We start from the raw sequence: 22375 nt of genomic DNA on the forward strand, positions 1-22375 counted from the left end.
GTTTTGCTTTAGATGTGTGCCTGGATCTGGAATTTTTAGGAATAAAAAATAGTAGAATAAACATTCTACTTAGGTTTTTGGGGTAAATATGGTGCTGGATTCAGGCTACAAATAAGTAGCATATGAGTGCTGGAATGCTTCATGTATCAGAGATGGCAACATCAACTGGCCAGCCATTTTCATGGTGTAGCATTGAGTCCAAACTTGGTACAACCCGGCATGATCTAAGTCAGGGGGTTTCAATCTTTTTGGATCAGTGTATCCGCAGCGGCTGCATGCAGAGCAATGTACCCCCAGCAGCCAGACACAGAGCAGTGAGGGAGGATCACACAGAGCCCCACTGGGGGGGAGGGGGGGGAGGAGGTGGTGCATGGCCGAATGTGGCGCGGTACAAGCTTCCCCTGTCCCTGCATCCAGCTGGGTGGGCGGCACCAGCACAGCAGCATGGGATGGTGTGTGGTGGCATTCCATCCTTGCCCACCCGCGCATACCTCCTAAGGCCGCCTCAAGTACCCCAGGGGTATGTGTACCCCCCCATTGACAACCTAATCTAGGTGGTGGATCCAAGTGTTTATAATTCTGTGGAGCTGGAAAGCATGTACCGTGTTTGTTTGGTTTGGTTTTTTATGCACAATAAGTAGCAACACTGTTCTTCGTATAGAATTCGCAGGTTGGGGGCCAAAAATCAGCAGGAGCCTGCTGGCTCTCACAGTTTAGAGCTGTGTTGTACTCTGTGCTTTCCTTGATTGAATAAACATGGCTAGATGTGTCCCCAGTTTTGACAAAAGAATTTAGGGACTTGGTAGCAAAAAGTGGTTGGAGCCAGCAGGATGTGAGGATTGGATTCTGCTTCTGGCTGCACTCTTGAACCAGCCTGCCTTGGGGACTGGAGCTTTTAGGCTGAGGGCCAAGCATCTGGGGGGTCTTATTCTTCCCAATGGAACGTGGGTGACAGTGTCCAAAAACTGGTTAGATCTGGCAGCAGCCAGAGGCCAAAAGGTGGTCAGTGGTTTTGCTGGCTTGCCTGCTATGTTTTGGTTGAGCCGGAGCAGCCGAGTTTGACCCAGAGGCCAAAGGGTGGTCAGTGGTTTTGCCAGCTTGTCGGCAATGTTTTGGTGGAGCTGACCCAGAGGCCAAAGGGTGATCAGTGGTTTTGCCGGCTTGCCTGCAATGTTTTGGTGGAGCTGGAGCAGCTGAGCTTGACCAGAGGCCAAAGGGTGGTCAGTGGTTTTGCCAGCTTGCCTGGCTGGAGTCTTTTAGGAGAGCCGAAGCAGCTGAACTTGCCTCCTCTTTTGACTGCTGTGGGAGGAGGATGGGCTAGTTCAAACCTGGCCTGGATCCAGCAGGATCTAGGTGCCACGGGGATTGTTGGAGATCTATTTTGTCGGCTTTTTCTTTCTTGGGGTTTTCTGCTCGCCAGGATGCGCTGGGGAGGGCTCCGGGGACGCAGCAGGAGAATCTGGAGCTCCTCGAGCCGGGAGGGGCCGAGGATTGGCTGGATCCAGCGGGATCCGGCAGGATCCAGCTTTTCCCCACACCCGCAAGTGACCCGCACACAAGACCCGGCAACGCAGCCGCGCTCAGCCAATGTCAGGCTGCACCGGGAGCGGCGGCGGGAGGGGGCGGGGGGAGCCCAGTGCGCGCAGCATGTAAACAATACACGCGAGAGCCCGAGGTGCTGAAGGCGGCCCGGGAGCGACCCCCGCCCCAGCCCAGGGACCTGCCGGAGGCGCCGCTCGGAGCTGCGGGCCGGGCCGGGCCGGGCAGGGCCGGGCCGGGCCGGGCGCGCGGGACCAGGCGGCGGCCGCGATGGATTTCCAGCAGCTGGCGGACGCGGCGGACAAATGGTGCTCCAGCACCCCCTTCGAGCTCATCGCGGCCGAGGAGACGGAGCGCAGGATGGATTTCTACGCCGACCCCGGCGTCTCCTTCTACGTGCTCTGCCCGGACAACGGCTGCGGGGACAATTTTGTGAGTGGAGCCTGCGGCGGGGGCGGGGGGGGGTTATCGTGGGGGGATGCAATAAGGAGGGGGAGATCTAGGGGCTGCAAGGGGGTGGGATGGTCCTGGGGGGTTGGAATGGGGGGCTGGCCTGGTCCGGGGGGTTGCAGTGGGGAGGGGGGGTCCTAGGCGGTTGCACTGGGGGGGATGGTCCTAGGGGTTGGAATGGGGGGATGGTCCTGGAGGGCTGCCATAGGGTGGGATGATCTGGGGTGGGGGTTGCAGTGGGAGGATGGTCCTGGGGATGCAATAAGGGGGTGGTCCTGGGGGGGTTACAGTGGGGAGGGGGGTACTGGGGGGGGGTCCTGGCGGGTTGCCATACAGTGGGATGATCTCGGGGGGGTTGCAGTGGCGGGGGGGGGAGATGATCCTGGGGGCTAGAAGAGGGAGGGACGGTCCTAGGAGGCTGCCATGGGGGTGGGATGATCTGGGAAGGGTGCAGTGTGGGGGTGTTACGGGGGGGGGTGATCTTGGGGGGTTGCACCGGGAGGCCTGGGGGGGGTGGGCCGGTGCCGGGGCGTTGCAGTGGGGGAGGCGGCGCCGGGGGTGCAACGGGCAGGGGGCGGGGACGGTCCTGGGCAGCGGCTGCTGCAGCTCCTGGCTCCGCCCCCCCGGGGTCTGGCAGCTGAGCCCGGCCCCGGCCCGCGTGCGCCCGCGCCATGGGGGTGCGGGGCGGCCGGCTCGGGCTGGGGCGGGTCCCTCCAGCCGGTTCTTCCCCAGCGGCAAGACGGAGCCGGGCCCTGGGGGCAGGCCCCCGGGAGAGACGAGCTCCGGGTCCCTGCCCGGAGGTGGGAGTGCGGGCACGGCGGGCGGCACCTGCCAGTGGGTGCCCCTGAGGGGAGCCCCAGCGCTTGCGCTGCGGGGGGTGCACTGCTCTCCTGTCACGGCAAACGGAGACCCTCCCCTCTACCAGTGCATGTGCGGGAGGGGGCTGCACTCCTGTCACGGCAAATGGAGAATGTATAAGAATAAAATGGAGTCAAAATGGCAAGGCTCCTCCCCTCCTCGTCCCCTCCCCTCCCCTCCTCGTGGGGCTGAGGGGCTGCCTCTGGAGGTCCGGGCGCCGGCCCTTCCTTGCCTGCCCTGGCCTGCCCCGGGCCTGCAGGACTTCGGCAGCAAGTTTGTGCAAGCCTGGCCGCAACAAAACAAATGGCTTCAGGATCAGGAGATTGTTTGATTTCCCCCCCAGTCTCCAAACATCGAGGCTTGGGAGGGGAATGCGATGAAGTGGCTGGCCGCAGGGCTGGGGCATTCTGCAGCTTGGGTTAAGCATGGTTTGAAAGATGGGTTTCAGAACCGGTTCTTGCCCCCAGTGGTGTCGCCAAAATGTCGCGATGCTTTACAAAGCACCTTAGCTCCCTCCATCTGCTTTACACCTACTAATTAATCCCCCTGCTTCTTCCCCCTTCAGAAAACCTCCACCAGGTAAGTGCCTGGAGGATGGATTTTGCAGATGGGTAAATGGAGACAAAGAGCAGTTAAGCAACTTCCTAAAGCCCACAAAACCCAATGGCAAAGTATTGATTTGCAGCATTGGGCACATGGGCATGTGGAATGACAATACAGAAGATGAGGGATTTAGATTTGAATCTAAGGACTCAGGTATCCCTCAGTTGCTGCAAAACAGTGAAGTTTTGATCCTGCCAGTCCGGAAACAGTACAGAGCCTTACACCTAAATGGAGTCAACCTGGTCTGTTACAGGACAGGAGCCTGACAACCCAGCCCTTCAAACGCTTATACCTGCGTGTAATTCCTGATAGAATTAGGAGAAAAGGGCTATATGCTGCAGCTGGATCCCTTCTAATGGATCCCAGTGTTCATGTGTGGAAGTCAACAGTGCAGGCATTTGTGGGAATCCAGTCACAAGCTCTGTGCTTAGACCATAATCCAGGGATCCTAATTATACCCTCAATCACAGAGAAAGCTCATGGTTTGCTATTCCTATTGTATATCATTTCATTATATACTACATGTTAGTTAAAGGGAAACTGTCAAGTTGTAGTATAATCCATTTTTAAAAGAAAACAGTTGAAGTAGCCTTTGTGTGCCCCGGAAGTCCTCCCAATTTTACAACCACATTTTCTTTTTTATTCTTTTTTTTAAATGATTTTTTCCAGTGTTGCTGTGTGAAAGAATCCCTACCCAAAGCCACCAGAGTAAAAGTGAGCAAAAATAGCACTGTCAAATAGATGCAGTATACAAACAGGAAAAAAAAAAGAAATATATTTTCTCCAATCTCAGCCATTGCCATCTCAGGTATTTAAAATATATATGTATTTTTTAAAGGCAGGAACGATTTTTGTTCTAGGAGGTGCTAGCGTCTTCCTAATACATAGATATCTTCCTAATACAATAACTCAGAACTAATAATGATCTGGCTCACTAATTTCTCACCTGGAAACCAAAGGAAAATGGAAACAAAAGTCCCAGATTGACTTGCCTGGCCTGCCTTCTGAGCAGCAGCTGGTGGCAGGGGTTGAGCTGGATTGCGCACCACTCTTTCTGCCTGGGGTAGGGATTGGCATGGGAGTGTCCTGGATTTCCTTAAAAATAATAGAGCCTGAAAACACGTGCAAGTATGTATATATTTTATTTGTAATTACACACTTCAAGGCCATTTTACACTGCCCAGGTATTTAGGACCATAAATGAGCATCAGGCCTATGGTGTTTTCATCATCTTTTTTGATTTCACAATAAGGAAGTGACTTCAAAAGTGTGTCAAGGGGATGTCAGAGACATGTAATAACTTATGTATTTTCAAAGAAGATGATTAATGTGAGGAGTGTGATGGAAAGAAATGGAAGACAAGTTAGGGTAGGAAGTAGCTGAGAAAGAGTCTGGGGGAGAATAATTTTTAATTCGGTATTAAATTAGAGATTCCCCATATAGTGGTCGCTAGAGCTCTCAGCCAACAGGGAGCTGGTTAGTCACATTGTGCTGGCACTTCCTTTTGATTTCCAATCACTAGGTTATTTTAAATTAAACTAACCTTATGTTAAATACTTTCTAAACATTATTTTTTCCATAGGAAGAATTACTGAAAGTGTCACAAGGGTGCAGTTGCTCACTAAAATGTGGTTCATGCCATGAACATTTTTTAAAGCTTAGGGACAAAACTGCCATTCTATAATTGTTTTATAGCTCAAGCGTTTTAATTAAAATGAAAAATCATGGACAGCTAGATCCTTTTTTAAAAAAAAGTATTAATGTGCCTAAAGTGCAGTTAGATGCTTAATGGGATTTTAGAAGTACCAAGACACCTAGCTGCTGTTGATTTCAATGGGAATTAGGTATGTTATCACTTATTAAAAAATCCTCTAGACACTGAGTTGCATTTTTAGATGGCTAACTACCTTTAAAATGTTGGGCCTTAGCTTCTGCTTCTATAATTTATGGTGTCCCTAAAATAATTAATTGGATTTGCTGTAAAGCCCTACTCCATATGGACGAGGATATCTAATATCATGTACTGTTCTGTTGTCACTTTGTTGTTATTTCTGGTATCCAGATTAAGTGGTAATGCAGATACCATTGTTACAACCTTATTACATGATTTCCTATAATATATCTTCTTACAGAAGCAGCAAGTCTTACTAGTGTCTATAAACAAAATTGCCTCAGTGAAGATGAATGCTCTACTCGAATGCTCAGCAGGTGGCCTTGGAAGTGATGCAATAAATGAATGTCATTTAGTACTGCTAAATCAGCTGAAGTCTGAATGGGAAAAAAAAAACTTCAAGTGCTAACCAATGAACTCCTTTGGTTTTGCTTTCCTAAGCAAACACATATATATGCTGAATTGAATATTTCAGTTTTGAACCTGGGAGGTTTGAGGTTGAAATGGGTAGGTGTGCACCTTTTTTATTAACACAAAGCAGCTATGAGCTAAACCAGAGTAGCCTGAAACACTTATTCAGAGGACAAGACGTCTGTTTCCTTACTGCTCTGCCACAGTTAAACTTTGCCTTTCAACCATCTTGCCAGCAGAATATGTTTCCTATTGCAAAGCTCTGTTGGGCTTCTCAGCAAAAGTGGGTTCTCTGTGCGCAGTTTTAAATATTACTCAAACTTCTTAAGTAGGTACCAAACCTTCAAATTACATTTGCCCTTTAATTAAGAAAGGTTGAATTCCTTTCACAGGTTCCCCAAGATGCATGAATCAGGGAAGTCAAATTCAGATCCAGAATTTGGCTAGATGCAGAACTGAACTTCCAGAAAGAGCGCTAGATCCACCTGTATTCTAGATATGCAGGTGCATCTGATGAAGTAGGCTGTTGCTTATGAAAGGTTATGCCTCTCTGAACTAGTTAGTCTCTAAGGTGCCACCCTGCCCTTTCCTCCTTTGCCTGACTTCATACTAACACAGCTAACTACCTTTCTCTATTACAGATATAGTTATAATACTATTCTTGCCATGGGCCTGATGGGTTTTCTGGGTGATGGAACTGCTGATTCTACATGGGTTGTTTATTAATGACACTTTTGGACTGTTGTGCATGTGTTGCTTCATTCAAAATTGTAAATGATCAGAGGACGAAATTGTTGGATGCCTTAATCATGTATTGTCTCACACTATGCAAAAGAAGAAGAAAAAAATCACTGTGCAGATTTTTCTGAGTTATTTGCTTGGATTTTCATTTTTTCCCCCAGATGAATTTATTTTGAACAAATGCTGATCAAGTTGCATTGAAAGCTAAGATGTGATGGAATTCTTAAAGATGGCTGTAGGCTGCATTGGATTATATTTCCCTTAGTAATAAACCATACCAATTAATCTTCATAGGGTAGGGAGCCAGAAATGGTGGTGTTTAGAGTGATGTGGTAGCTGTGGTGGTCCAGGAAATATGCAAGAGGCAAGACCTGATGAAGAACGCTTTGCATTCCAACTATGCATTTGGTTCAATAACAGATATCACCTAAGGAAATCCTTCCCTCTTGTACATGAAAGTCAGTGGCATTGCTCTGGCCTAAACAATAATCAAGCTTCTAGTGTATATCCACTCTGCTATGATAAACAACTACACAAGGTGTAGGACAATGGTAAATTGAGTCCATAGAATCCAGTCCATTCACATTCAGGTGTACATGGATCTTTTGGGGATTATCAGATACTGAAATAGTTAAAAATTGTATTGCCATCACCACATATTCCAATATCATGGATCAGATTCCAAAAGTATATGAGACTGTCTTTAAAATCTCATCATTGTAAACAAATGTTTGAACTGCTTCTTGGCCTTTCAGCCTTTTGTAACCTTAAGGACTATAAACATAAGCAAAGAGAAAGCTGGTATTCTGCTGTTTTCAAGTGATTATAGAGTCTGTTGCATGAAAAGCAAAAACTAAGTACTGATATCAAAAGATTTGTGATAAATTCAGGGCGATGTAGACACTGCAAAAAAAAAAACAACACCTAACAGCAACAACAATGAAGAAAAACATCACAGCCTGGTTTTTTGTCATTAAAAGTAGATGGATATGGCTCTCAATACACAGAGGGAGCAAATCTGCTCAGGAGGAAGGGCCTTTTTTACCACAAGAGGCAAGGATTTTTCTTGCATATTTTCTGGACCATCATGGCTATAACATCACTTTTTTATGACTGTTATTTCATAGCAGAACTGCACTTTAAGACTGCAAAATGCAACAGGCTGCAAAGAAAATGCACATCAAATGGAATTAATGGGAAGATGGTTATGCTCTTTTTTTAAAAAGGCAGCTTAGCTGATTCTTTGCAGTATCTTCATTGGATGAACCTAAAACGTTACCCATATTTACTAATTTTACTGAACAGGAAATGATGTTGTGTTTTTTATATTCTGACTTGAAGCATTTTTATTCTTTCATGAATGTTAGTTGGATTTCAGAAAAATCCTATTGAAGCATAACCCACTCTTTCTGACACAGTACAAGATATATTAGATGCATGGCGCTGGAGAAAAAAAGAATTAGCATGCAGAAAAGCAGATGTAATATTTAAATGTTCATGAAGAGTTAAGCTTCTGTCCTTATGAATCTCAGTAATGTTGTGATTGGCCTACAATTTATGAGAAAATTATTTAGCAAGTATTCACTAAACACTGCTTGAGCCCTGTAGTTCTTTGCAAGTGATGTCACTGCTTTAACACTTTTATCAGCACTTGTACACAGACTTCCAGTAAAATTATCTTGGCAGAATATGCAGTGGTTTGGGGAGAAGTTTTAGAGCATCATAGAATCAAGTTAGGAAGTCTGACTGACCTGTGGATGAGTTATGAATTCTCTTTGGTTTCTGTGTATCAGAATTAATTACTAAGTTCCATTTACATGGTCCAATACTTGCGCAAACCAGTAAAAATGAGATTGCATCCCTGTCACTGAGGGCACCATTGCTCTTTACTTTCACAATCCAAGCTGAATTTTCAGGGCTGTTGTTCTGAAAGTAAAGATTTTTGTTTAAATCCATGTAGTGTATAGGTGGGACGTGGGTACTTGGGAAGTTCTGATTCCTTATTCAGGTTCAGACCTATTTTCTGATTTGTTTTCAGGCCTTTCTCACCCCTCTTCCCCCATCAATGTATTGTGCCAGTATAGCCAAATTGTATCTCTGAAAGCTGCTTTAAAAATATGGGACCACATCTAACATTTGAAACAGGGCAACGTACATATCCTTAAGAAATTTCCATTGTCAGCTTGGTATACTTTAGTGCACCCTTAAATCATGTCACTTTATCAAATCAGAAGTTCACACTGATTTTTTTCATACTGCTGTTTCTTTCATTGGTATTGGCTTTTAGCACGTGTGGAGTGAAAGTGAGGACTGCTTACCTTTTCTGCAGCTGGCACAGGACTACATCTCTTCCTGTGGGAAAAAGACACTCCATGAAATACTGGAAAAAGTCTTCAAATCATTCAGACCAGTAGGTGCATGTTTTACTTCTAACTATTTGCTAGATCAGCGATTTTAGAAACATGCTCTTAGTAAGTAAGACATTATTTTCACAGTGAATTCTTTGTCCAGTTAGTTGCCCTTGCAGTAGCTCACATGAACTAATACCAGATATATAGAGTGTGGGTTCTTGGTGGAGAGGGGAGGGGGATAAATTTAACTGCCTTTTTATTTTTTGCTTTATATTTGGCAAATTGAGATTCTCAGTTTTGGTGGGAAGCAGGTTGATGTCACAGCTCATAGAATCCACTTCTTACCCATAGGATAAATTGTGTGCTGTTGCTATAGGGTCAAGTATGAAGAATGGGATATTAGTCAACTGTGCAGGATTGCGGTAGATTCATTTCCTAGCACTGATATATGGGAATTTTGCAAGTGTCTGAATAGAGAAAGTGCAGCCTAGGAAGCTGGGGAAATACAGTTATTCTGATATTTGAAGTGTCTAATAGAAAAATAGTTGTCTATTTTAGCTACTTGACAAGTGATTGGCATAGAAGTAGCTTGGGTTTTGTTTTTATTTATTTTTTCCTGCTCATCCATCCATATATAATGGATAAGAGAGGGGCACAAAGGTGCCATATATTCCTGCAGTAGCCATTCACTTAAAAGAAAACGTTGTTAAAACATGGGTTTGGTCAAAACAACCCTGTTGTACAGCATCTCCATTGAGGGGCCCAATGCTGGACTAACAGGAGCATTCCACAGGAGAATAGAAGCTCATTGGCAGAGTCATGTCTTTTACCATATCACCTTAATCATGTCTGGAAATAGAAAATCTGATCAGCATGCTTTTGAATGAAACTGTTTCAATATTAATTTTAGATGAAAAATTAATTTGATATATTTTATGTTATTTTGTTTATTTGGACCAGCTAAATCATGAACATTTTAAATACCAGTAATTTAATGAAAAAGGCAGGGGGACAGATTGCTTATATGAAAATGCTTGGCTTTATTCTATTCTACTACATTCCTACAATACCAATGAAGCCAAGAACTGGTCAAGATGAAAGAATTTAATTGAAAATAACCTTTTGAGAATGGAAATAAAGACAAGTGGATTCACAGTTTTCTTAGAAGGGTCTAGAAATTCCACAACTCAGTGCATATGCTTTTAGGTATAATAAACCTATAAAAATATAAGTATACTTCCTAGAAAATTCAACTTGATCTTGAGACAGATTTTCATTCTTGGTATAGCAGCAAGATTTTTTTTCTACAAGAGAAAGTTCCACTGGTTTGCCTAAAAGAGATTTCAAACTAATTCAGTGAAATTGTTCACAGAAGGTTTTGCATCATCCTTATTTCAGTTTAAAGAAAAATTAATTTAAGTTTTAAATTGAATCAATTATAAAACACTTTATGCTGAACCAAATCAAACCACTCTTTGAAACTAGAAGAACATCAGGTGTGAAAATCAAAAACATTAGGATAAATTAATAATCAGAATTTTGTGTAATAGGTGGGTCCCTTACCCCATCTTAGTGCCACCTCTTGATGCCACCTCTCATCCCTCCCTACTAACACACCCGCCTTAGTCTCCTTTCAGCCATCTCACACATTGTTTTAACCATCCAGCCTCTTTGTGGTTTCCTCTACTTAACAGTTCCATATCTGTCTATAGATATATAGACGTGTATGTGTGTGTAATATATATATATATATATATATATATATATATATATATATATATATATATATATATAGTGTATAATAATATATATATAATGTGTATGTATGTATATTTGTAATATACACACAACCATTTATATAGGACGTACACAAAAGATCCTAACTCTTCTGTTCCTCACATACAGGCAAGGTATTCCATATTCCCACAACTCCTACAGTTGTGTAGTCTTTCATTGTTTATCTTGTATTGTTTATCTTTTTCAGCAGATGCATCTTCTGCTGCTCAGGAACTAAAACAGCATTGGGGATCCAGGTCTACTCAACTCCAGCAGGCCCAACCTATAGCTTTGGCTGGACACCCTCATCAGTTATGCTCTGGTGCAGCTCAGTACAGTTCAGTACAAGTTCCCTGGGTCAGTTCTGTATCTGTTGCTTTATGACACAGACACCTCCCATCTTGTACTGGCTTGCCTGCTAAATCCTGTTGCTCACACCGTCACTCCTAAGCTCAGCCACCTTCAGTTCATCAGCAGTGGGGGTTCTCATCCCTCTGTCCCACTGTCCCAGTTACTACCCTACTCTCTAGTTGTCCAGTGGGAGCTGTCCAGCACCAGTGCTGGAAGTCCTCACTTCGGTGGGCATAGAGCCAACTCACTGCTTTTCTCACATGCCTCCTTTTATATCTGTACAGGTGGGCAGGACCAGAAGTATCTGGCCTTAGAAAGCAGTCTCTTTTCTGTTGTCCTCCTCTTCCTCCAATAAGTGAATTCATGCATTGAGCTCTTGGTTGAGCGAGAGCATATTGTTTAGAAAGGCATCCAATCTTGATTGAAAGACTTCAGGTGCCTGAACATCCCCTACATCCCTGTGAAAAATGTCAGTTATGTTTCTAATCTGAATTTTTCTAGCTTCAGTTTCCCTCTACTGAATCTTGTAATGCTTTTGTCTGCTAGATTAAAGAGTCCTCCACTACCAGAAATCTCTTCCAGGTACCGACAGATTGTAATCAAGTCACCTTCTTCACTTCACCTTCTCTTGGATAAACTAAATAGATTAAGCTTCTTTAGTTTCTTACTTTAAGGCTTGTTATCTAGACGTCAGCAAACAGGGGTTTGCATTGATATTACCAAGACAGTTTAATTCAGCTGGTAAAAGATTGTATATAGATAGGGTGGGATGCAGAGAAATGTTGCTGACTAATTTTCACTCTATCTCTCTACTACAGAGTAAAGGCAGCACCCACAAAACAGGTGGAGTTCCTTGTTTGTTTTTTAAATAAAAACACTTTCATCAACTGGTCTATACCACGAACAAACATTTTCAAACCCTCATGACTGCCAGATCAAAATAAAGTTTTCATGTGTTTATGCCTTTCCCATAGGACAGTTTGGGAAACACTGACAGGACAGTTTTCCTCCCCCTTCAGTGCTTGATCTATTTTTTAAATACTGTCTTGAATACTTCTTCAGGTAATAAGAAAAGTGTATTTTATGTGCTTCCCTTTCAAACATGACAGAACCTTGCTCCTGAAACTTAATTTTAAAAATGTGCCGTGAGGCAGAGACGAGGCCTGGCATATTTCAGCTTGGAAAACGGAACTTTAGAAAAGGTATCAACTAGTAAAGATGGGGACAAATGTTTTAGAATTGACTAGTTATTTTTGGATACCCAACTTCCCAAAGGCTTGGTTTGGGTCTTTAGAATAGAAATGGTTAGGAAACTTTTGCTGTAGCTGCTGCCAGCTTTCCATTACTCCTTACTGTGAGGTTCTCAGAATGTTTTGCCACCATTAATTCAGTCTTGCTATAGCTCTGTACAGTTCATGTGTAACAATTGTTCATATGCATATCGACCTCAGAGATACCATGTAGGTTAATGTAGTTAGACTCAGTCAGCCTTTCACTTTCATGAGTGGAGAATTCACTTCTGTGCATCTTCTAGGTGACATAGCTGAGAGAACAGTTCCATTGTCCTGGCATCATTTTCCCCCTCTCTTTTCCCAGCCAGAGTGAAAACTGTTCTGCTGTTACCCAGGATTGGTGCTTCACAGAGATTACAAGGGAGATGGGATGTGGAGGAGTCAGTGTCTGTGGAATGTCCCCACATTGCTGCTAGCCTGTTTTACCCAATGACATTTCTGCCTAGACTACCCACCAGATTTTATGTACTTAGTTTCATTAAAGGCTTATTTAGATTAGATTTAAAATGTGTTGGTTAAAGTGTATCAGCTGACATCATACGTTTAAATCCTTTCCTAGACAAGGCCAAAATGTTCTCAACTGCTTTTCTCTGGTAGGGATAATTTGCGAAGAGAATCTAGAGCTTCTTTTTCTTCTTATTGTTCCCTGGGCTTTTCCCACAAGTGAATACAGTTTGGCACTTACTCTTTTAAAGTGCTCTAAAAAGATTCTTGTTTATTTATTTGATGAGCACCCGAAAGTGTCAGGCATGATACAGACAAATAAAAATAATACTGATATCACCTCTGTTCCAAAAATTCACCACCTTAGAGTGTATTGAGACAAGAGTTTTTGGTTAGGTTTGACAATGGTCATTCCCTCTACCTTAATAGAACCCTTATCACCCCTTGGATTTAAAACTCCCTCTGTGATATACTATAAACCAGGGTACAAAGCAGCGCAGATATGCTCATCTGCGGCCTGGGACCGTTAAACCCAGTCATCTCAGCTGAGCTGAATTTGCCTTGTTTCCTTCCTTGAGGATAAAAATGTTCAGTTTTTCTTTCTTCCACTTGTCCCTACAGAAATAGCATTGTCCAAAGGAGATAAAGAATAACATGAGTTGGATGAAATGTGATAGTGTCATGCACTTTTACAGAAACCTGCAGGAGGCACAGTAGAAAAGCTTACTTCTCAAAGCTTACGTCAGAGACATCTTAATAAGGGTTTTTTATATTATCTCCCATAAGTGTGATTAGAGGGGAAATGTCTGTCATTTTAAATTTCAGATCCATTTTAATCCGCAGCTCTAGCAAGCCCCTACCCAAGCCTGTGTGTGTGTTTTTGTGGGAAATAAAACTTCTTTCCTTCTCAGAAAAACAGCAGTGTTTTGGCTTCTCAGACACCACTTTCTTTCACCAAGCCATTCTAGCTTCTGAATGCAGGCTACAAAGTGTTTATCCTGTGGTTCTAAACACCTATGTTTGCCTCAAAATAGATTCAGGCATGAATAAGTTAATGCATTCATATTATTTTTTTAGTGGAAAATACTACCAATTCTTGTACTTCTGTTTTTAATACTTTCTTGTTTGTCGGAGGTTGATTAAATATATTATCATCCTTTACCATACCTATTGCTTATACCAGGCTTGTCCAACATGTGGCCTGTGGGCCGCCGTGTGGCCCTCCAAGCTGTTTTCTGAGGCCCAAGGTGCTGTGATGGGAAACAGAAGTAAACACTGTACTTTCATTTAGGGGGGTGATGTGATAGCACTTCCTGTGAGGTCTTTGAATATGGCCCACCGGACCACTGGGTGGTAAAAAGTTCATGATCCAGCCCCACATTCAAAAAGGTTGGACACCCGTGGCTTATACATTAATGGATTGTTTGCGTAGCACCATGGGTGTACAGTACACTTTGCAATCATTACGACATATCTGGAAAAACCGTAATCTTTGTCCCCAACATTAGCCATGTATCCTAAGCTGGGAGCAAGGGTTCAGCCACTTCTGCAGTGCCAGTGTCTGCTCCTATGCTCCCTTTACAAAATCCAGGTTGTCCCATGCTACTGGTACTCTTGATTTACATGCACTTAAGTTAGAGAAGGAATTGGGCTTGCAGGCTGGCAAGATGTGAAAATACAACACCAACCCACTCACTGCATTATCCGTTGCATAGTGTGAATGGCCTTAGCATTGTGGGGCAGCCCAGCAGAATAACTCACATGGTATCATAATTACCATTCTAGGCATGGGGTCAAGCTAAGGGGTATAGGGAGGATTTGTAAGATGATTCTTTCAAATAGATCTCAAACTTCACATAATTGTTTTGCATAAAGTAAGTGTGTGTGAGAGAATGATGAGAGAGAGACGGAGACAGGGAGAGAAATCAAAGATCACACTCCCTAATTGTGTTTTTCAGCCCTCAAGATGATACATTTGTGTGTTTACACTTTCAGTGCTAATATTACAAGGAAAAGGGCTAGCAACTTTTTATTCCAAATGAAACTACAGATTTCTTTATGCAGGGTTTTCCCCCTCTAATCAAGAAAGAAAAATTGTTATAACTAGAGCTGGGCAATTTTTTTGTCAAAATCTTTTAGCTGAATGAAGCATATTTAGATTGACTGAAACAATTAGTGATTTCATGTTGAATTAATCAAATTGTTTCAGCCTGAGAAAAAATAGAGAAAAAAATGTAAAAAAGTCCGAGCTTTTGTTTCAATAGTTTTTAGGTTAACTGTTTTACTTTTTCATTTTAAAACTATTCTTTGTTTCAAAATTTGCCTGAATTGAATTGTATATGGTTATTTTTCAGGATTTTTAGGTTTCTTTTGGAACAGTTTGAACTGTCTTTGGGCTCTTTGCTTTGGCTAGGTGAGAAATGCCAAGAAGCCCAAAAAACTGATGTTTCTATAGTTGTGGTTAAAACTAGGGGTGCACTGAAAGAGACTTTGGGGGCCAATACCGATAGCCGATTTTTAAGGAGGCATAGGGCCGATACTGATCTGATTTCTGATACAGCTGCATCCAGCTGGTAAGACTGCTGTGGTGGAAGATGAGGCGGGGAGGGAAAGGATGTATGGGGGGGGCACAGATCAAGGCCCCTGCAGTGAGGGAGGGAGTGGGGCAGGGGCTATGGCAGGTGCTGCCCAGGCGAGGCAGGGTGGGGCACAGGATGGAGCCATGGCTTGCCTGGGGGGAACAGGGTGGGGGGCAGCTCCCACCATTGAACATACCCTGGGAGAGCATAGGGAGGGGGCATGTGCCCCTGGATCTGTGTGGGGTGTGGGCAGGGTGTTCTGCAGCTGCAGGCTGCAGGCTGTGCAGGGCTCTTCTCAGTGTGTGGGGGTGGGGAGTTGAACCAGGGCTGCGCTCCTGGCAGGCAGTGGCAGCACTGGGAAGGAGGGTTATGGGGGGGCTACAGTGAAACTTGGGGTGGTTGCAGCCCTCCCCATAACCTCCTTCCCACTGCCACTGCCACCTGCCCTGAGTGCAGCTGTGGTCCAATTCCATTCCCCACCTACCCCGAGCTCCGGGAAGAGCCTGGCACAGCCCCCGCCCACAGCTGCAACCCACCCTGCCCACGCCCCATGCAGATCCAGGGGCACATGCCCCCCTATGCCCTCCTGGGGTGCGTGCAGGGGGCACACCCCCCAACCCTGCGTCCCCCAGGTGAGCCATGGCTCTGTCCTGTGTCCCACCCTAGCTGGGCAGCACCTGTCCCAGCCCCTGCCCCTGCCCCTGCCCCAATCTCTCCCTCACCATGGGGGGTGTTGATCTGCCCCCCCCCCTTTCCCTCTCCCTTCCCCTTTCACCACAACAGACTTACCAGCTACAGGGAGAGGCCTCCAAGCTGCCTGCATGTTGCGCTGTGGCTGTGTGCATACACGGGTATTTATGAGCCAAATTATTGGCCACACCAGGCCAATTTCCAATACAATCAATTTTCTTTATATCAGCGCCAATATACCTCTAGTTAAAACAATACATTTTGCTGGTACTAGAAGTTTACAGCGCTGGACTGCTGTTCTAGCTATAGAATAGTTTTGAAATGTCAAAACTCTAATGATCTAACTCACATTTTTAAAATCTGCTTTGTCCCTGCTTTTCAAGTCTCATATCACTGAATAGCAATTGCCACTCTCCTTAAGGAGTCAGTTGGGATTTTTTTAATCTCTGCTGTGTGACAACCACTACTTTATTCTTTAAGCAGCATACAACACATTTCTGTGGTTGCTTTTTCAGCCTTTGCAGGCTTAGTAAATATTACCAGTGATGTTTAGCATATGATTTTGCTTTGGATCCATTAGTAGCTTATGTAAGTTTTATGAGAATTTGGGTGTGACATTTTCAGAATAGATGTATTGTTCTGACCAGCATTTGTTTATGTATTCCTAAATTGTATTGACTCGCCAACTTCTCTTTGGAATAAAGGAAAAATTTAAACTGTTTTTTTTCTCTCCTAAAACAAACAGGTGCCATTAAAATGATCTTAAACTTTAGAGTGGAGACAACTAAAGTCTCCTAGCTGAGAGTTATATTGGCAGCTTGTCAGAAGCCTGAATCCAATTTGCAGAAATTTGAATGGATTTTAGCCCATTTCAATTTTAATATACAGCTATCCCTAATTAAAACTACTTAACCCAGCATGAAATGTTCTGTTTTGAGTGAGATAGTGAATAGGTTAAGGAAAAGAATTGTATCCTGGGATCTAAAGTCTTTTAGAACCATGCCTACCCTATCTAACTCAGTGGACTGCACTCTTGTACTAAGGGTGTAGAATGAATGTGATTTGGTCATGTGAGATTACTGTCCACAAAGCAAGTGGGCAATTACTGACAGAGCTAAGCAACAGGATGTGCTAAGTGGGCCCTATTCGATTTGGATTCAGATTTGGCCCAAATCAGGGACAGTGATTCAGTTAGTTGATTCAGATCACTGTCCCTGATTCGATTTGGCCAAATCCAAATGTGAAGATTCAGTGCTGATTTGGAAAATCAGCAATTTGGATACAGACACAGCTTTAAAATTTTTTTCTACATACCTTGAGGTAGCAGGTACAACGTGTGATCGCTGCGATACTGAGGCACACGGAGCATCCCACAGGAGTGGGAGGCCTCCACATGCTTGGCAGTGAACCTGGAAGTGGACCAGAAATACTTCTGGTCCACTTCCAGGTCTGCCAAAGAGCACACTGGAGGCCCCCCTGTGCCTCCCAGGCTCAGCGATTGGCCACAAGGGGACCCCAGGTGTCCCTCCCAGCCCCAGGAGGCACTGAGCCAGGGATTGCTGGGGGGGGGCCTGGCATGCTCCCCAGTAGCCCCAGAAGTGCTTTTCTGGTCCACTTCCTGGTCTGCTGCGGAGCGCACTGGGGAGCCCCTGGCATCCGGTGGGACACTCCATGCGCCCCAGCATCGCAGCATTCACGAGCTGCCTGCTACCTAGAGGTGTGTAGAAAAAACATTTAAAGCTGTGTCTATGTCTGAATCACTGAATCTCTCCAAATTGATTCAGAGGGTTTCAGTTTGAATCAGAGAGATTAAAGGGTCCTCTGATTTGATTCGGATTCAGTGATTCGGCCACAAAAATCGGGCCGAATCTCCACCAGATTGAATCAGGGACCGAAGCTTTGCACAGCCATACTAAGCATTGCTATGTGGCTATGGGCCACATTCATAGTTTCATAGTTTCTAGGGTCAGAAGAGACCTGAGTAAATCATCCAGTACGCCCCCCCGCCATGACAGGAAAGAGTACTGGGGTTAAACGGCCCCAGCAAGGTGTACATCTAACCTCCTCTTAAAGACCCCCAGGGTAGGAGCCAACACCACTTCTCTTGGAAGTTGGTTCCAGATCCTAGCCACCCTGACCATGAAGTAGCGCCTCCTGATATCTAGCCTGAATCTACCCTCTGCCAGCTTGTGGCCAGCTCCTGGTCACTCCTGGTGGTGCTCGGGGGAACAGGGACTTCCCCAGTGTCTGCTGATCCCCCCCTGACTAGTTTGTACCAGGCCACTAGATCCCCCCTCAGCCTTCACATCCCGTAGCCTCTCCTCATAAGGCCTTCCCTGCTGCCCCCTGATCATGCGAGTGACCCTCCTCTGGACCCTCTCCATGTTGTCCACATCCCTCTTGAAGTGCGGCACCCAGAACTGGAAGCAGTACTCCAGCTGTGGCCTGACCAGTGCTGCATAGAGGGGGAGGATCACCTCCTTGGACCTGCTTGACATGCATCTGTGGATGCACGACAAGGTGCGGTTGGCCTTCCTGACTGCATCCCCACACTGCCGGCCCATGTTCATCTTGGAGTCAATGATGACTCCAAGATCCTTTTCTGCCTCCGTACTGACAAGAAGGGAGTTCCCCAGCCTGTAGGTATGGTGCTGGTTGTTCCTCCCCAGGTGCATAACTTTGCACTTGTAGGTGTTGAATCCCATCCTGTTCTCATCTGCCCACCCCTGTAACCTGTCTAGGTCCGATTGCAGCCTATTCCTCCCTTCTAGCGTGCCCACATCCCCCCACATCTTAGTGTCTTCAGCAAATTTGAACAGGGTGCTTTTTACCCCTTCATCCAAGTTACTGATGAAGATGTTGAACAGTGCGAGCCCGAGGACTGAGCTCTGGGGGACCCCACTGCCCACATCCCTCCAGGCCAAAAATGACCCATTCACCACCATTCTCTGGGTGCGGCCCTCCAGCCAGTTGGCAACCCAATTGACTCTGTGGGTGTCAACACCACAGCCCCCCCAGTTTCTTAATGAGAACAGGGTGAGAGACAGTGTTGAAGGCCTTCTGAAAGTCCAGGAAGACTATGTCCACTGCTACCCCTTCATCTAAGGACTTGGTGATCTGATCATAGAAGGCCACCAGGTTGGTCTGACAGGACCTGCCACTAATGAACCCATGTTGGTTGCCCCTAAGCATAATCTCCCCCACTGGCCCCTCGTGGATATGCGGCAGAATAATTTTCTCAAAAAGCTTGCCTAGGATCGAGGTAAAACTAACTGGCCAATAGTTTCCCGGGTCCTCCTTTGTCTCCTTTTTGAAGATGGGAACCACATTGGCCCTCTTCCAGTCCTCTGGCACCACACCAGAGCACCACGAGTGCTCATAAAGCCGTGCCAGGGGTCCTGCAATGACCTCAGCCAATTCCTTTAGTACTCTAGGGTGGAGATCGTCTGGACTGGCTGATTTGAATACATCCAGTCCCTCCAGAAGCTCCCTAACTAGTTCCTCACTAACCCTTGGCCTAGGTGTGCCTCCCCTGGGGCCTGAGGGGGGCCCAGTGGGGGGGGGGGTGACTGTTCCGGTCCCTGCTTAGGAAAATGGAGGCAAAGAAATCATTAAATATGTCAGCTTTGTTGTCTGTTGTGATGACCATTTTTCCTAACGTGTCCTGCAGGGGTCCCACATTACCTGGAACCTTCTTTTTGCCCCCTATGTATTTGAAGAAGGACTTCTTGTTGTCCGTGATCCAGGAAGCTAGTCCCAGTTCCCTCTCTGCCTTGGCCTTCCTGACTGTCCCCCTGCAGCCCCGAGCAACTGCAGTCTAGTCATCCCTGGTGATCGCCCCTCCTTTCCATTGGGTGTATGCCTCCCTTTTAGCTAAGAGACATTCCCGGATGCTTTTGGTGAGCCATGTTTTATATGTTTTATATTGCAAGGATTATTTTTTAATTTAGAGCCTCAGCAATACTACCACTCCCAAGTATTGAAATAATCATAGATTAGTCCTCAAAAAGTCATGGCATTAGGGTTTGTTTTTTTTTAAAAAAGTAACATTTTAAAAAATGCTGTTGGTGCAATTCATTTCTTTTCTGGTTCTGATCCTTTAGGGCCTACTTGGGCCACATCTGCAAGCTTTATCTCTACAATCATTAAGAGTAGAGAAAAAATCATTAAAAAAAATAACAGCTGAGATTCTCACATAATCCAATGACACCAGGAACTGAGGCTTTCAGAAACAGCAAGAAATAGTGTCAAGGCTCACAGTGGTGGGAACACTGTATCAGTATAAACCTTGTAATTCTACTCTTTTTCTCTTCTCTATATATAGTTACTGGGGCTTCCAGATGTTGATGATGATGCATTTGAAGAATATAATGCAGATGTGGAAGAGGAGGAACCAGAAGCCGATCATCAGCAGATGGGTGTCAGTCAACAGTAATTTTCTGAGGAATTAAAAAAGCTTAATCCCTTGATAACAGGTGGGGGGGTCATGTGACCCCATATTAGCATTTTGAATTAGCACATCACACTGGGAAATCCCAGTTTAACAAAACAAGAAAAAAAAGAAAGGAAAAGATAATAAATATAAATAAATCTGTGATGAGCTTTGCTAAGAAGTGACCTGAATTTTGCTCCTGCTTCAGTGGGGTTTCTATGGAGTTGTCTTGGTAGCATTCTGCCATTATTAATTTAGAAGTAGTTTTGTCGCTGACTGTCTCTTTGATTTGTATTTGAGAATAACATTCACTGACATGAATGTAGAGTACTTTGAATGTAGGAACTGTTTGGTTAGTGTATTAAGTACTCACATGTGACCTTACTGAGGAAAATTAAAGCAGAGAGTAAATGCAATCTGCACTTTTATTTTTAGTTCAATTTTTTTTTACTATACTACCAGACAGAGTACCAAACTGTGAGAGATTTTTCCTGTAAAACACTAGTTTAATAGTGGTTGATATTGCGGAAATGCACATAAAGTTTAAACAAAAAAATAGGTAGAGGGGAAAATCCATGTAAATGCTTTTGTGGCATATTTTAATGTTCTCTTAAACACCTGAATTTACTGGTTAATCACTGGGCATAATTAGGACTCTTGTCTCACCAGAACATATTAGGATACGCATCGGTACTGTGATGCCACCAGTTCCAAAGCCATTGCATATTTTGTTCCCTCATGAAAATCAACTTTCAGTTTCACCATTTTTAATAAAACGACAACTTATTCAAATCTTACAGCTTCCTGAATTAAAGTGCAACTTAACTGTGAAGCCATAAGGGTATATACCTGCTCAAAGTGAATGCAAAATACTAGTAAACCAGAATGGTAGGGCCTGATTTTCATTCTCAGCAAGGGCACTTTATATCCCATCAGCTGCGGGAAGGGACCTCACAGAGAGCGTAAAATTTTACTTGTTAAGGCCCCTTTATATTGTCAGGAGTAAGCCCTCAGCTGATGCATATAGCCTATGAAACCAAGATGATTTAGCTGAGGATCTGTTCCACAGAGTGGGGTAAAGGGCTCTTAATATACATGGAAATAAGGCCAATAGTATTTTACACCTGCTTTGCACAGATGGAAACAACTGTGCGTGAAAGTCAGACAGTAAAGACCCAAGGCCACTTTATTTACTTGCCTTTTATTCAGAAAATGTAAGAAGAAAAGGGATTCTCTTGTACTGGAGCTATTTTCCACAATCAAACAAAATATTTCTACATTATTCCTCTTAGCCAATTAAAAAAGAAAAACCCCAATCCATGAAATGCAGGTCTCAAACTTTAAAGGCATTTGATACAGAATTCACATGATAAAAATGAAAAGTGAATGAAGAGAAAGTATTTAAATGACTCCCAGAAATGGCTGACACCATTCTGAAAACACTGTTTTTAACATTATCACCTTTGGAATGGGTTTTTAAAAGCAGTTGTTTTAAAGATTAGCTAAGGAATTTATTTTCTTGGCAATTTGCATTTCTGGTGATGTCTTAGGGGATGCCTAACACTTGATTTTTCTAATTGAAGCGAAACTTTCTGTAACCAAGAGGGAAAGTGATATTTGAATATGCACAGATGTGTCTGCAACACTGTAAATGTTTAGGAAAATTGAAAAGTAGAAAAGAAAACTCAATGAAACTTTGTACATTCTCTTGGCATGCAGGCATAAACATGATAGTCGCAACACATTTTCTATGGACAAGTGACGTGAGAACTGTGGCAGTTCATTGTATAACACTGTACAGCAGTAATAGGCTTTTTGCTTACCAAAATAAAGCATAATACCAGTGGTTTCCATTACCTTCTTTAAGTACCCAAGTTTTTCTTTCCTCTCCGTCTATAAGACATGTTATAATTGTAAGCAGAGGTGTTCTTAAGAGGAGGTATCTGGAGGGGGAGATTCCATCCTTT

At 44.2% G+C, this 22375-nt stretch overlaps 1 protein-coding gene across 1 annotated transcript; it reads left to right on the plus strand.

Annotated features, from left to right (window-relative positions):
- The first annotated feature begins 1466 nt into the window (after positions 1 to 1466).
- On the plus strand, positions 1467 to 22264 carry MTURN (maturin, neural progenitor differentiation regulator homolog). Its single transcript, XM_090046414.1, has 3 exons — positions 1467 to 1971; positions 8781 to 8903; positions 20301 to 22264. Exons 1-3 carry the CDS (start codon positions 1810 to 1812, stop codon positions 20409 to 20411), a joined length of 396 nt encoding a protein of 131 aa, XP_089902540.1. The 5' UTR covers positions 1467 to 1809; the 3' UTR covers positions 20412 to 22264.
- Positions 22265 to 22375: the final 111 nt, after the last annotated feature.

This window comes from Crocodylus siamensis, chromosome 5 (assembly GCF_052110815.1).
Source record: "Crocodylus siamensis isolate JL-2025a chromosome 5, ASM5211081v1, whole genome shotgun sequence".
In the NCBI taxonomy this organism is placed as follows: Eukaryota; Metazoa; Chordata; order Crocodylia; family Crocodylidae; genus Crocodylus; species Crocodylus siamensis.

What these genes read in the sequence shown, in the direction of transcription:
- MTURN (XM_090046414.1), top strand. Translation starts at nt 1,810, where the DNA reads ATGGATTTCCAGCAGCTGGCGGACGCGGCGGACAAATGGTGCTCCAGC. An exon ending in ACGGCTGCGGGGACAATTTT is followed by an intron (nt 1,972 to 8,780) that starts GTGAGTGGAGCC and finishes ATTGGCTTTTAG; the next exon opens with CACGTGTGGAGTGAAAGTGA. An exon ending in TCTTCAAATCATTCAGACCA is followed by an intron (nt 8,904 to 20,300) that starts GTAGGTGCATGT and finishes CTCTATATATAG; the next exon opens with TTACTGGGGCTTCCAGATGT.